Raw genomic sequence first — 13,905 nt, 5'->3', positions numbered from 1 at the left:
TCTTTTGTACTTAAAACCAAAAATGTAGCCCATTGTGCATTAACCAATATGTAATTTAAAAATAAAGATGGACTACATAGCATTGTGTATTTCCCAAAAAGTATGGATACACAGGCCTCTTAACTTATTAAAATTGAGGTCACTGTGTCAAATCCATTATAATGCTATTCATTGTGAAATTCAACTACGAGCAAACCACCATCCATATAGCTAAACAAAGTAAGACTAAGATGTTAATGCTAGGCAAAATTTAAACCAAGAAGGGTAGAATCAGTGTATAGGGTGTGCATTACCCACACTGTAGATTTCCAGAATGTGAAGAGACCGGCTCCAACACAAAAATACCCTAATTGAACCAAATAATGCCTATAACCCTCAGGAACGGGAACCTAAATAAATAAAGATTTCGTTATGTGGTTGCAACATGAGCAATTTCACCAGGTAAGTATGTAATAGCATGTATAACATTTACTCAATGTACTAAACAGATAAAAATAAAAACTGCAAAAATTTCAGTAAAAGCAGTTAGGTACTGTAACTTAAATTGACTTGAATCAGTAATACAGATACAGTAATGCCATATGAGTCTCAATGAAACATAGGAACCACACCAAAAAGATGGTAAAATGTCGGAGTAATGTGAAGCAAAATTTCCACAACAAAGTAATGTTGTCATGGTGAGCGGTGTCTCACCCGATCTTGAACGGAGTCAGAGAATTTCCAAATGACACACAGCACATGTAGGTTCTTCCGGATCGTCGCCATATGTAATAAGATGATTTAATGAAGAATTAGGAAGAAGACGAGGTGTATAGAAGGTAGATCTCTTTATTAAGTAGATGGTAATTATTCAGGTGAGACCCCACCAGGAGCAGCCCACTTGCTGCTCAGCCCGCTCACAAATGAAGCTCACGCTCGCACACTCAAACACAGCACTCTAACCACTCACCAACATTCCACTCATTCCACTCTGGCTGAGCAGCAAGACCAACTATGTTTACATTATCACAAAACTGTTCCTCTTTATTACACACAGGTACGTTCTATCCCTCGCCTGTGCTGCAAAGTGGCCCGGGAAATGTTGTTCAAATGTTGGCAACTATGTAAAATAGTTCTGGAGCAATTAGTTATACTTCTGAATAATGAAAGACATTTGTGTTTGTGGTCAAACTCATTGAGAATCAGAGGGACACAGATCACTATTTCACCTTGTAATCAGCTACATTCTCCTCTCGATGGAAAACAAGGCTGGTGGTATGTGACCAGATCAATGCTTAATTTGTGAGAAAAAAAAACTAAAAGTGCCAGCACCCTCATTGCCGCTACCAGCGCTGCCAATGACAGTGCCAACACAACTACTAACCATCACACTCCTACAAGGGTGACAATCAGGGCAGCTTAAGGGCAGTGCGACTGGTGCGATCGCACTGGGCACTGACCTGTGGTGGGGGGGCGCTAACCTCAGGGGGACACTGTATTTAGCAATAACTTATGAGTGGAGAGATAGTGAGAGAAACCAAGTCAGGCGATCAGGGGGTGTGGGGGAACCAAAAATTATTGGCGCACCGGGCGCCACTGGCTCTAAAACCGTCCCTGGTGACAATTCAACTATACCAGGCCCCCCAAAGCTATAAGGATGGCTTCGGTGGCAGGTACTACTCGTTTAAATGTACGTTGATTTAAGAAACAGCTGTTGTGTTCAACCCTAAATTAGACAAACAGCGCCATCATGTTGCAGACTGTTATAAGTGCCGGTGATGACAATTAAGTGCTGGTGCTGAACACCGGAAATCCCTGGTTCAAATTAAGCACGGTATGATCATTTAGTTACCCTCAAATTCAATGTCATAATCCAACAAGCATAATTTCAGCAATGGGGAGGAGCTCTCCTAAATCTCTGGGAGCCTCACTTTCATATACCTATCCCCTCTTGTCTAAATAGTTAAAATCTCGTATTTATCACAAAAAACATTTTGCTAGACAAATACATAACAACATGATATCTAATTAAAGTTTGAGGATATGTCATAGATGTCTTTTTTAATTCCCTATGTTCAGTGTAACCATATACTAGGCACACACCCCATGCACACGGAGAACTTGAGCTAGTGGGCGTACCTTCTCCTTCATCGTTCCGACAGCCTGGAACGACCTGCCCCCACGCATCAGAGCCACCTCTTCAGTTCTCAAATTCCACAAGAAGCTGAAATTGTGGCTCTTCGACTAGACTCCACCAACATAGCCCTAGGCATGGCCATGCTGCTCCTGCTTAAGCACCAGGATACCCCCAGGTGATTGAGCTTCTACAAATAAACATAACATAATTATGTGACTCTGTAAACCTCACCGCAGTAAATCTACAAAACTCACTGCAGTGCTCAAACATCAAGACTTTGCACATCACACCATCAGTTCCTAATTTGTTTAGATGATCGGGACTTTTTTTTCATCATCAAACTAACCCACGGCAAAAAAGACAGAAAGGGAGAAAGAAAGAGATCGAAAGCAAAATAATGCTAAAAAGAGAATTACAGAGAGCAGCAGAGATGAAAAAGAACCTTCAGGAGTAACATAAAGAGACAGGAAGGGTAGGTGGTGGAATAAAGCAGCATGGGAAGGAATCAAGACCATGAGTAAACTAGGTGAGTCAGTGTAAAACTGAACCCCAACTTCTCTGCAAGTCACACAATTCTACAAACTAAAACCACTAATTAAATTCCAAATTCTGTCTGAACTTCACCACTACTGTGTCCCTCGTAGTTCTTATCAAACCGCACCATGTCAATGCTGATATTCCCTTATAGTAAATGTTCCTGATTTTTAAGCCTCCTATACAATTAGTTTAAATGGAACTTTCTCAAGGTTTTGTGCAAACTCTGCTGCTGTTTTTAATCCACTCCCCTCTATTTACGCCAACTGAGAAAATGTTCTGCTAAGAACAATGGTAAAAGAAGGGTACGATGGGCCCTAGTGCAAGCAAGGAAGAATAATACTTACCACAAACTTATCTTTCAGGGCCTTCATGCTGCTGATTTTGAAATTCACTGCAGGAAGCACGGCCTTCATTTCCCGGAAGCTGATGCTGAAATCAAATCAATAATGGCATTGTTAATGAAAAATCACCCCATGTGTCTACCGCTGCCACCTCATGCACCCAGCATGTCGGACACAACCACTACCCTGCATACCAATATTACTGCTGGTACACTATAGTGCTTGAAGCTTCTTTGGCAACGTGCAGCAGTATCCAAAAGGTTAAGGTAATGTTATTTAGGGGAATATGTCAGTGACAACATTAACATTTTGAACTACAAAAACACAGTGATATCATTTGAGAAGTCATCAGTGATGTCATAAATGATGTCATGAGTGATGTAATATGTGAGGTCATAAGCAGTGCATGGCAGGGGAGGAAGTTATACTTAGCTCTGCTAACCATAACTGGTGAATTTCTGAGTTTATTTAGTTCCAACGGTTATTGTCACTGACATATTCCCCTAACTATAACATTACTTTAACGTTATGCTTTTGCTGTGAATTTCTAAGGTTTTTTCAAACAAAAACAGATCTTTTTATCAAACCTAACTATAATGGTTTATATTGTTTTTTTCAGTGCATTTCTAGTTTTTTTTGCGTAAAGTAATATTTTAGATCCATACGTACAGCCAGCCCCCCTCTGTGCATGGCAAAACACCCGCAGACTACCAACCCCTCGCTGCACATGACCTTTGGCTGTGCATAGCAAGGGTTGGCAACAGGGCCTGGCCGGGCAACCCAAGTTGAAGGCAGCACTCCACAGGCAGCAAACCCCATGCTGTGCACGGCCTTTCATCACACACAGCATGTGGTTGGCCGCAGACAGCCACCCAGAGGCAGCCAACTCCATGCTGTGCGTTTTTTGTTTAAAAGGGGAGGGGGTGGAACAGCACAAAACTCGCTATAAAAATCAGACATATTCATAATCATCCTTCCATCATTTGTCCAACAAACACCCTCCTCTCCCTTTTACCATACTAACACTAACGCATAAACACACACACTGCACACCACCACACTTTTTAACTCTTGCAACAAACCAGTCTAGGACAAACACTCTTACCTCTACTTCATTCCCTCCTACACACAACATACACTCTACTCATAAACACATCACAACCCCCTCTACCGTACAACTTCCTCTCACAAACAATACTATACAACCAAATCCATTGCATGAAACATATACATCAGCAGCCCTTTTCACTACTCCTCAAAAACAAAACATATCAGACACACCAGCACAACAAGATCTTCAAAACACAACACCTCATAATACTTACCATCACAAAATATAAACATACACCCACCTTTCAAACCACATAAAGGAACAAACTCCAATGCCAAGCTTTCTCTCTTCCACCACACCTAACACAGATACAGCAACACAGCAGATCTCTTCTAACCGTATCTCATCGATTGGACAATTTAGATCTTTTCTACATGACCCGCATGCTGCACCACCTCCCCTGACTCATACACCTTCCGCCTTAAACACACGCAAAAATATAAGCAACATGCCACACCTCACAACTTCGCTTCCCCATGTCTACTTCACAACAATGTTACACCACAAAAACAACACAGCACTCCAACTCACTCTCAAACACCATCTCCACCACATGAACATGCAAACCCATCAAAATGCCTTCTTAGCATGCAGAATCAGGAACATGATACAGAACAGCTACACGATTGCTATCCTAATACAGCTAATGCCAGCACTAAAACTCACCTAAAACTACCTTACATCCATCCACCTATCGGCCGTGGAACAAACTCAATTTGGAACACTTAGAAACACAACTTTTAGAAATGGGATTTCTGGCTGGCCAGGCAGAAACCACACTCTAGTCAGGGCAAGGGAGTTACATACCAAGATAACCCCTGCTCACCCCCTTGGTAGCTTGGCACGAGCAGTAAGGCTTATCCCGGAGGCAATGTGTAAAGCCTTTGCGCAACACACACACACAGCAGCAACACACTAGGCACACCACAAAAATGAACTCTACACAAGGTTATATATGAAAATAGCCTTTGTATTACCACAAACACATTAGATCATAATCACACATATAAACTCTGCCAACTGGCACTGGGCAGTATCTACAGGGGATTATTTACACATGACAGCGCCACGTGGGCCACTGTCAGAATCAGCACGTAGTAGAAATAGCACTTTGTAGAAATAGCACTTAGTAGAAATCTCACTTAGTAGAAATAGTAGATGTAGCACACACAATAATTGTAGCACCAAATAACAATGGTAGAACACAACCAGTAACCACTGGTAAAAGGTAGGTACACACTACGCAATACTAATCACCATAGGCATAGGTCACAAAGGGAAACATAAACTGACTAGTATAAACTATACTGGGCAAAATAACCTCCTAATCATAAAAACGCAGTTAGAGGTATCACAGGCATAATGGCATTGCACATTACGCATAAATCACATTAGGCAATTATCATTATAAACACAGTAGGCAATCACCTTGCGCAAGAATCACAAATGTTACTGACCCCAGGTCAACTGGCCTTCCCTGGGGCTCAAACGCCCTTTGTCCCAAAAATCAGGGCTGGCGGCGCACGCAGCGAAAAGCAAGATGCGCAAGAGAACAAGCCTAAACGTGGCAGCTGCCCACTACTTGGTGGGCAGCTATAAAATCCAAGGGAGGGGCAAAGGAGTGCGCCTCACTCCTGAGTCCAAAGAACCTGTCCCCTCAAAATGAAGAACCTAAACGGTGCAGCTGCCCAATACTTGCTGGGCAGCTGTAAACGTTTAAAAATGCGGCCTGGGCTCTCAGTAGCCCTTTAAACCAATGCCGCCAACCGTTGGAGCCCTCTAGGCTCTGAAAACAACATGTGCCTGGGACTTCGGTGGGACCCTCAAGCTCTAGGAACACTGGGGCCAAAACAGAACTTGCCCCGAATGAACGGTGGGGCCCATAAGCAACAATAACTCGCCCCCAATGTTGGAGCGGCCCGCTGGTAGCTGGGGCTGCTCGGAATGCACCAACAGCTTTGTCATTGGAGCACGTAGGCTCAGGAACTAAATATGCCCCCACGCGTGGCAGCCTGGGCACCACTGGCCATTGGAGCCCCCACTGGAGCCCTTAAACAAAATGTGCCCCAACGTTGGAGCCATTTGGCTCTGGAGCTGGACTGGCACTCTGCTTCTCACCCCTTCCTTAGGGGCCGCTCAGGAAAGGGACTCTGGCGCTGTGCCTCACTCTCGCGCCCCTCCTCCCTGGCAGCTCCACTCACGGGACTGCTCTCTGGAGGCGGCGGGGGATGCTGGGCTATCTCCTCAGTCTGCCTGGGCTCTCGACTGCTCACAGGAGCCTCGGCGGCTTCACTGGTGCAGCGGGCGGGGCTTTCCCTCACCGGGGCCTCGTCGGCGGCTGCACCTCTCCTTCGCCCGGGGAGGCGGGGTAGGCTCCCGTCCTCCTCTCTCCCGAACGAGCTTCCTGTCGCACTTCCACTTCTGTCCAGAGGCCCCGCCCACAGTCAGGCAGGCCGCAGGCAGGGACGGCGATCTTCATTCTCGGGGGAAATGAGGGGTAGGCTCCCTCGGATTTGAATACACAGTCCCTGGTGGGGTGGGCACCCGCTAGGGGTTTGAAACGCTTGGCAACAAGGTCCCTGGTGGGGTGGGCACCGGCTAGGGATTTAACAAACGGCAAATATGCGGGGTGATCACCCGCACGAAACTAAGGCAGGTTGCGGGGGAATCCCCATGCCGGGGATTCCCCCATGCAGATAATTGCAGCTCGACGCTGCAGCCCACGAGGACGTCGCTCCGCAGAACAAACAAAGCACCCTCTTTTTAGGATGAAAAAAATAAAGTGCTCCCAGGCGCTACAGGCAAAGAGTCCAGGGGAAAATTCTTTAAAAATGCAGGGGGGCAAAGGCTGGGCCAGGGGCCAGCTCACAGGACCCTCCACCAGGGAGGCAGTCCCCAGTGGCGGTCCTCCTGGCACCCAGCAATAGCAGCATGCCCCCTCAAGTCAGGAACAAGAGTGAACAAATTTACATGGGGTCACAGCCCCTTCTTATACACAAATTCCCTTTGTCTCAAGGGTGCAGGGCAGGGGGGAAACCAGATTCAACTGGTTCTGGAGCACTTTGTTGTGCTCAGCCCTTCTCCCTATTCACAGGACAGGCTAGGGACATCAGACGCACCACAGGGGGTGGAGCCAGCATTTTGGACGGAAGGCCCAGCCCTATTCAGGTCCCAGGTGCACTCCTTCCTCCCATCTAAATGCAGATCTCCCTATTCACCATCGGGCAGACACGTTGGACTCGTACTTAAAACAGAAACAAAGCACCAGCACTAACCTTTGTACAAAACAACAATCCAAGAATACTCTAGCCAAGCCTCTCCGTTCCTTCCAACACATCTCACATGATGAATTCATGGACCTGGTCAAAGCAAGCAGGACTGCCGGCAGCCCTGTCTCACCCCTGTCCACCACAAACTTTCAAGACAATTCTTTCAACAACCTCTGCTGCCACTTTGGTAAGAAGAATCATCAACAATTCTTCCACTACCAGAATATTTCCAGAACTCAAAACATCACAAATACGCCCTTTACTGAAGAAAACAAACTTGGACCCGCTGAACCCTGACAACTACAGACCCATTACACATAGACCTTTCCTGGGCAAACTGATAGAAAAAGCAGTGTTCGCCCAGATGTCAAAATTCGTTGAAGAGAATGACATACTTTCAGACTTCCAAACAAGATTCCGCCCGGGAAGGGTCACTTAATCTGCCCTCCTTGCCATCTGGGATGACCTGAAGAATACAATTGACCGCAAAAGGGTTGCTGTGCTACTCCTCTTGGACCTCTCAGCTGCCTTTGACATGGTTGACCATGACACTCTAAAACAAAGACTCTATGAAGCCGGCATAGAGGAAACTGCTCCAGACTGGATCGCGTCCTACCTTCGACACAGAACTAATGTCATTCATGCCCACCTTTCTTGTCCAAACCGTACTCCACAAAAGCAGGGGTCCCTCATGGTTCTATTATCTCGCCCATGCTTTTCAACAACTACATGAAGTCTTTACAAGTACTGATCAATACATTTACCCTCACATGCTATAACTATGCAGATGACACTCAAATACTCCTGCAACTGGAATGCTCCAAAGACATTGGAAAATCACCAATTTTCAGCTGTTTCAGAACCATGGATCAGTGGATGACTTAGAGCCATCTCAAATTGAATGCTTCAAAAACTGAAATACTCATGTGTGGCGATTGGAAACATTACAACCCACTTGCCGCATGGCCTAATGAACTGGGATCCCCGCCTAAAGTATCGAAGGAAGTAAGAAACCTCGCAATGACCATGGACTCCAAGCTGTTGATGAATTCTCAAGTGGACAACCTAGCAACATCAGGTTTGCCACTATAAAAACGCTGTAATGAATTTTCCCTTATTTGAGATTTCCACACAAGGTCCAAGCTACCATCTCCCTTGTTCTGTCCAAAATTGATTAAGCCAATAGCCTCTACCTCGGATTATTTTTAACAAACATAAAAAGACTGCAACGGATTCAGAACTTGGCTGCCAGACTACTCTTGCATATAAAACTGTGAGACCACATGTCCCCTGCCTTGAAAGCCCTGCATTGGTTACCGGTTGTCAGAAGATCCATGTTCAAGCTGCTTTGTATCACCTACAAAGCAATACATGGAATGGGACCGCTCTTCATCAGTAATAAAATCACCGAACACATTCAACAATGGAACCATACAAGAAAAAACCATGGGTGGCACATACTTCTCTGTTCAAGTAGCCAAACTATGGAACTCTTGACCCCCCAACATAAGGTCCACCGACAACCACCTTATCTTCAGAAAACTACTCAAGAATTGGCTGTTCCCCACATAAGCACCATACGCAAACAGAAATTTACAGCATATCCCTCTGTATATAAGCATTTGTTTTCACTATAGATATGTACCTATCTTTGTGTATTGCTTTGTATAAACATGTAAAATAATTATGTTGTTGAGAAGAAAAAAAAGAAAAGAAAAAAAAATATATATATATATATTAAATATTAATAATAAATAAAAATCATCATTGGTCTACATGTACATACTTCCATTGTGCATCTATGTACCATCCATGTTCTTGGATCTGTGTGTCTGTTACTTTTCTCCTTTTCTCCTGAAAAAGCATATCCAATGCACTACCCTATTTCTCATCCTTTGCCTCTATAAATATCTTTACTTACCTCCTTTATGTATCTATATACTTTCAATGAACTTAAGGATCTATATATTTATCACTTTCTTCTTATTTAGCATTTCCAATGCACTGCCCTATTTCTCAGTCTATACTTCTCTCAATATATCTTCTAGCTCAACCTTCTGACTCATCTCAAACTTCTTTCTACTAATCTTTCCAATGCACTACCCTATCTCTCATTCTATACATATATCAATATATCCTCTACATCCACTCTCTCATTTATCTGAAACCCCATACCAATACTATGATCCCCAAAAAAACCTTTCTAGACTCTCTCCTACTCTACCCCTCCTTGCATCATCTGACACCTCTTTTACCATACCGATCCCCTAAAACAAACCTTTCTAAACTCACCCTCTGACTCCTCCCCTCCAAAACTCGATTTTACTCACCCAAAAGCCTCCTCCTACTGCTAAGACCTAAAAAAAAAAATCCTTCACTCTTTTATCCATCAACTATCTTCTTCAATCAAAATTAACAGACTAACATAATCACTTCTCAAATTCCATATTCAAATATACTAATTCACCCACTAATCCTTTATGGGTTCCAGGGTAGCGTGCTACTCACCAATGAAGCATCTCAACACCCCATCAGGGTTACAAGCGCTATATAAATGCAAACCTTTTCCCTTTTCTACCCCTCCCCAACCCTTCTCAATCCAAATAACTGACTAACATATCCACCGCTAAAATTACTTTCATGTTTCACCATACTAAATCAACACTAAGCCTTATGGGATCCAGAGTAGCGTGCTACTTGCGCTTAAAAACCCCATCGGGGGTAGCAAGCGCTTTATAAATACAAACCTCTTTCCCTCTTCTATCCTGCCACCTACCCTTCTCTACCCAAATAACTGAATAACATAAGGCACTGCTCAAATTACTTCCTATTTTACTATACTAATTTTCAACACTAATCCTGTATGGGTTCCGGAGTGGCGTGCTACTCGCCAGAAAAGCGCTTCAACATTCATATGGGGTAATAAGTGCTATTTGACTACAAACCTTTCTTACCCTTTTATCCCTCCGCTATCCTTCTCACTCCAAATAACTGACTGATAGCCGCCACTGAAATTACTTTCATATTTCACCATATTAATTCACCACCAATCCTTTATGGGCTTCCTGAATAGCGTGCTTCAACACCCCATCAGAGGTAACAAGCGCAATATAAATACAAACCTTTTTTCCTCCTCTATCCTTCTGCTATCCTTCCAAATTCAGATAACTAACTAACCAATCCACCACTTAAAATGTACTTGCATGTTTCACTATACTAATTCAACACTAATCCTCTATGGGTCCCGGAGTAGAAAAAGCACTTCGACGCCTCATCAGGGGTAGTAAGCGATATATGAATGCAATCACAATACAATTACAATGCAATGTGCTAACGCCCAAGTGCTAACCGCTCATTGTATTCACCCTATAATTTGGGGAAAAGAATTCATATACATTTCGAGACTTTTTCATATATTTGGAAACGCTTTTTAGGTAAGTATAAACAATATGTGATTATTGCACATCATGATATTATTATTATTATAGCGTTTGGATCTAACTCTTTAAAGCAATTCACCATCTTTTGATCAGTTTAAACAATTCTTTAGTAATGGTCTGTTCGTTGGTATTGTTTTCAGGTTCCTTCATTATTTTAGAGTATGATTCTAATGCCTATAAGCATTTTAACATTTTTCAATCAGTGGTATGTTCGCTGTTATTGATTTTAGATTCCCTTATCATGGGGTCGAGTGACAGATTGTGGATATCTAAATCTAATTTGATATATTATAGGAATATGAATATTTGTCCAAAATTATAGAGTGGGTACAATGAGAGGTTATCACTTTGGCGATAGCGTGTGAATCTGCCTGATTTTTATAGCAGGTGTTGTGCTATTTTCCCTATGGATATTGACATTACGAATATGAAACTTAGTGGATGTTCTACAAGGCACATTGATTCATTATTTTGGGTAAGTGTGTTTGTTGAAACTTGGTGGTATATTTAGTTGGAGGTGTTCAACCGTTTCTTAGATGGTAGTCTCTTTTGTGGATCGCCTTTGAAGGGGTTCTTTCTTTCTTTTGGGTGCTTAAAGACAGTTTTTAGAAAGTATACTTTTTGAAATACACAGTTAGAATTTCTTTTCTAATGTAAATTTGATTACGGTCAACTAATCATTCTTAATGAGAGGTTATCAAATAACTTTCCGCTTCAATGTAATATTTCATTTGGCGCTGGTTTAGATCATTACCCATGTTTTTGTATTATTTAAACAAAAAAATACGTGGAGACAATATTTGAAAAAAGGGTTTTATGAGAGGATTTTGGGTTGATGACAAATGATACAGCACATCAGATAAAGTAGATAATTTGAATTTCTAGTGATCATGTGAATTTGATCTGTATGCTATGTTTTTGCTGGATGTGTAAAAGTATTAGTTTTCTTATTTGAGTTTAATAAGCTTTATTGAATCATAAAAATCAATATCATACATTAAAGACCAAAAGAATAACAATGTAAAGGATAACTTGTAAGCAAAATAGAGTAGGCAACAGAATCATAGTAGAAATCAAGTTTACATTTTAAGGAAAATAAGGGAAAGGAAAAGGGGGGAAAGGGGTATAAAATATATTTATAATCACTAAATAAATGTTAATATTATGCTCCTAAGAATGATAAGATATAAAGAACAAGGTAACTGCTGATTAAAAATTCTACTACATATTAGAAGAAGAGTAAAGATAGAACAAAGAGGAAAGAATTCAAGGGGTTTGGACATTTTTAGAACGATAATGACAAACATTATTAATTGAAACTTATTTAAATATGGATATCGTTCCTGAGCAAAGGATAGGCATACAGTCAAAACTGATAGAACATCAGTCCAATAATGTATCAATCCAAAATCTATTCAATTATTGTTCTCCACTGAAGGACCCACGATGGCGACTGGAGTACTCTCCAACTAACGATATATATTTTTTTAACATATGCCGAGACTAGATGCTAAGTCATATCGAGATACCTTTATACATACACGCGTTTCCTGTGAAGAATACGAGTTATATTTAGACACATACTGCATGGGACCGCATACAGGTATTGCCTGGAGTGTGGTGAATTAGCCCTGAGAAATTATCCATGCCCTGAGGAAGTCGCTGGGCGATTTACCCAAGACCAAACACATGTTGGCTACTGGCTACATCTTGGTTACATCATCCATACCAATCTGTTACTATGAACCTATGTGTGATATATCCATGGTTATGGACAGGATAAAAGTAATAAGAAAATAAAGAACAACAATAATTGAAAAGATTTTGGATTGATACATTATTGGACTGATGTTCTATTGATTTTGACTGTTTGTCTATCCTTTGCTCGGGAACGATATCTGTTTTTTGAGTCTATCTTCTGTGCACTTGTAGTAACAGAGGATCATTGGGACTTAGGTGGCCGTCTCTTTTCCGTTCCCTGGAGCATTCTTCAAAGATTTCTTATACAGCTTTATTGTTTTACTGGTTTTGCGCAAGGTTTAACCAAGCCACACTTCGAAGTCACATTATTTAAATTTGTTTCAATTAATAATGTTTCTCATTATCGTTCAGAAAATTTCCAAAGCATTAGTTTTCTGATCTTTTAAGTGCCCTGAAGAAGCAACTGTGCCAGGAAACGTGTTGGCCGTGTTTGTATACAGAAAATATTTGGTTCATCATGGTGCTGATAATGGAAAAAAACTCAACAATTTGATAATCTATGAACTGATGTTTTTGGACATTGATTTCTATCCCAGACATACTAGTATATCTTCTCAGTTTGATAACCAACGGGTTGGGTGATTGGTTTTTCTGGGAATCAAGTGCCGGGCGCATCCTGTACACATACTGACAGTGCAAGTGTATCCCTCATCTGTTCTGAACTGCATGTCCTGAAATTGGAAAGAGCTTTATTAAGGATGGTGAAGATGAAATGGGGGTCCCTATTTAGCCAACTATAGGGTGGGAAGTGAAGTTTCTCTGCTAGTAGAATGTGTTACCTGGCCGTCATTAAGGCAAGGCACACTATTTACTCAATAGCCAGGCAAATAGACGATGATGTACTGTCTGCTCAGCAGCCAGGCAGATTGCAAACATTATGTACTATTTGGCTAGCAGCCATATAAGTAGACAATTCTGTTGCAGCTATTCTGAGGTTCGTCAAGCAGCTGTTTGAAGTCATTGTTTTGTATTTCATATTTTCCTTTCACACTACTATAATATATTCCTTTCTGTTTTATTTCAACCACTTTCTAATAGGATAACCTTTATATTACAACATTCTAAGATGGTCAAAGCCTTTACGATTGCTTGGAAACCCTTTTTATTTTGATGATGTTTATTTTAAAAGCCCATCCGGAGAAGTAAACACAGCCTTGAAATTATTCCTCTTTTTGCCAGTCGGTCAACCAGCTCATAATCTGCTATTGGACAGGCAGCCAGATACAAAGTCGCTTTTTCTGGTGTTTGACCAGCAAGCAGTTAAACAGACACTCCCATAAATTTTTTATTTGGTTAAAATTACAATACAAAGCACTGCAATGGGTAGAGT

The 13,905-nt window shown here is 41.8% G+C and overlaps 1 protein-coding gene across 3 annotated transcripts in view; it reads right to left on the bottom strand.

The window, feature by feature from the left end:
* PLCG2 (phospholipase C gamma 2) overlaps positions 1 to 13,905 on the bottom strand; it is a 488,855-nt gene that overhangs the window by 265,572 nt on the left and 209,378 nt on the right. For all 3 annotated transcript variants that reach the window (XM_078669997.1, XM_078669998.1, XM_078669999.1), the window contains exon 6: positions 2,998 to 3,082. In XM_078669997.1, the coding sequence (XP_078526123.1) occupies positions 2,998 to 3,082 (85 nt within the window). The remainder of the gene's footprint in view (positions 1 to 2,997; positions 3,083 to 13,905) is intronic.

The sequence above is a fragment of the Lissotriton helveticus genome, chromosome 12 (genome assembly GCF_964261635.1).
Source record: "Lissotriton helveticus chromosome 12, aLisHel1.1, whole genome shotgun sequence".
NCBI classification, from domain to species: domain Eukaryota; kingdom Metazoa; phylum Chordata; class Amphibia; order Caudata; family Salamandridae; genus Lissotriton; species Lissotriton helveticus.
This window is presented reverse-complemented; position numbering and strand designations above follow the sequence as displayed.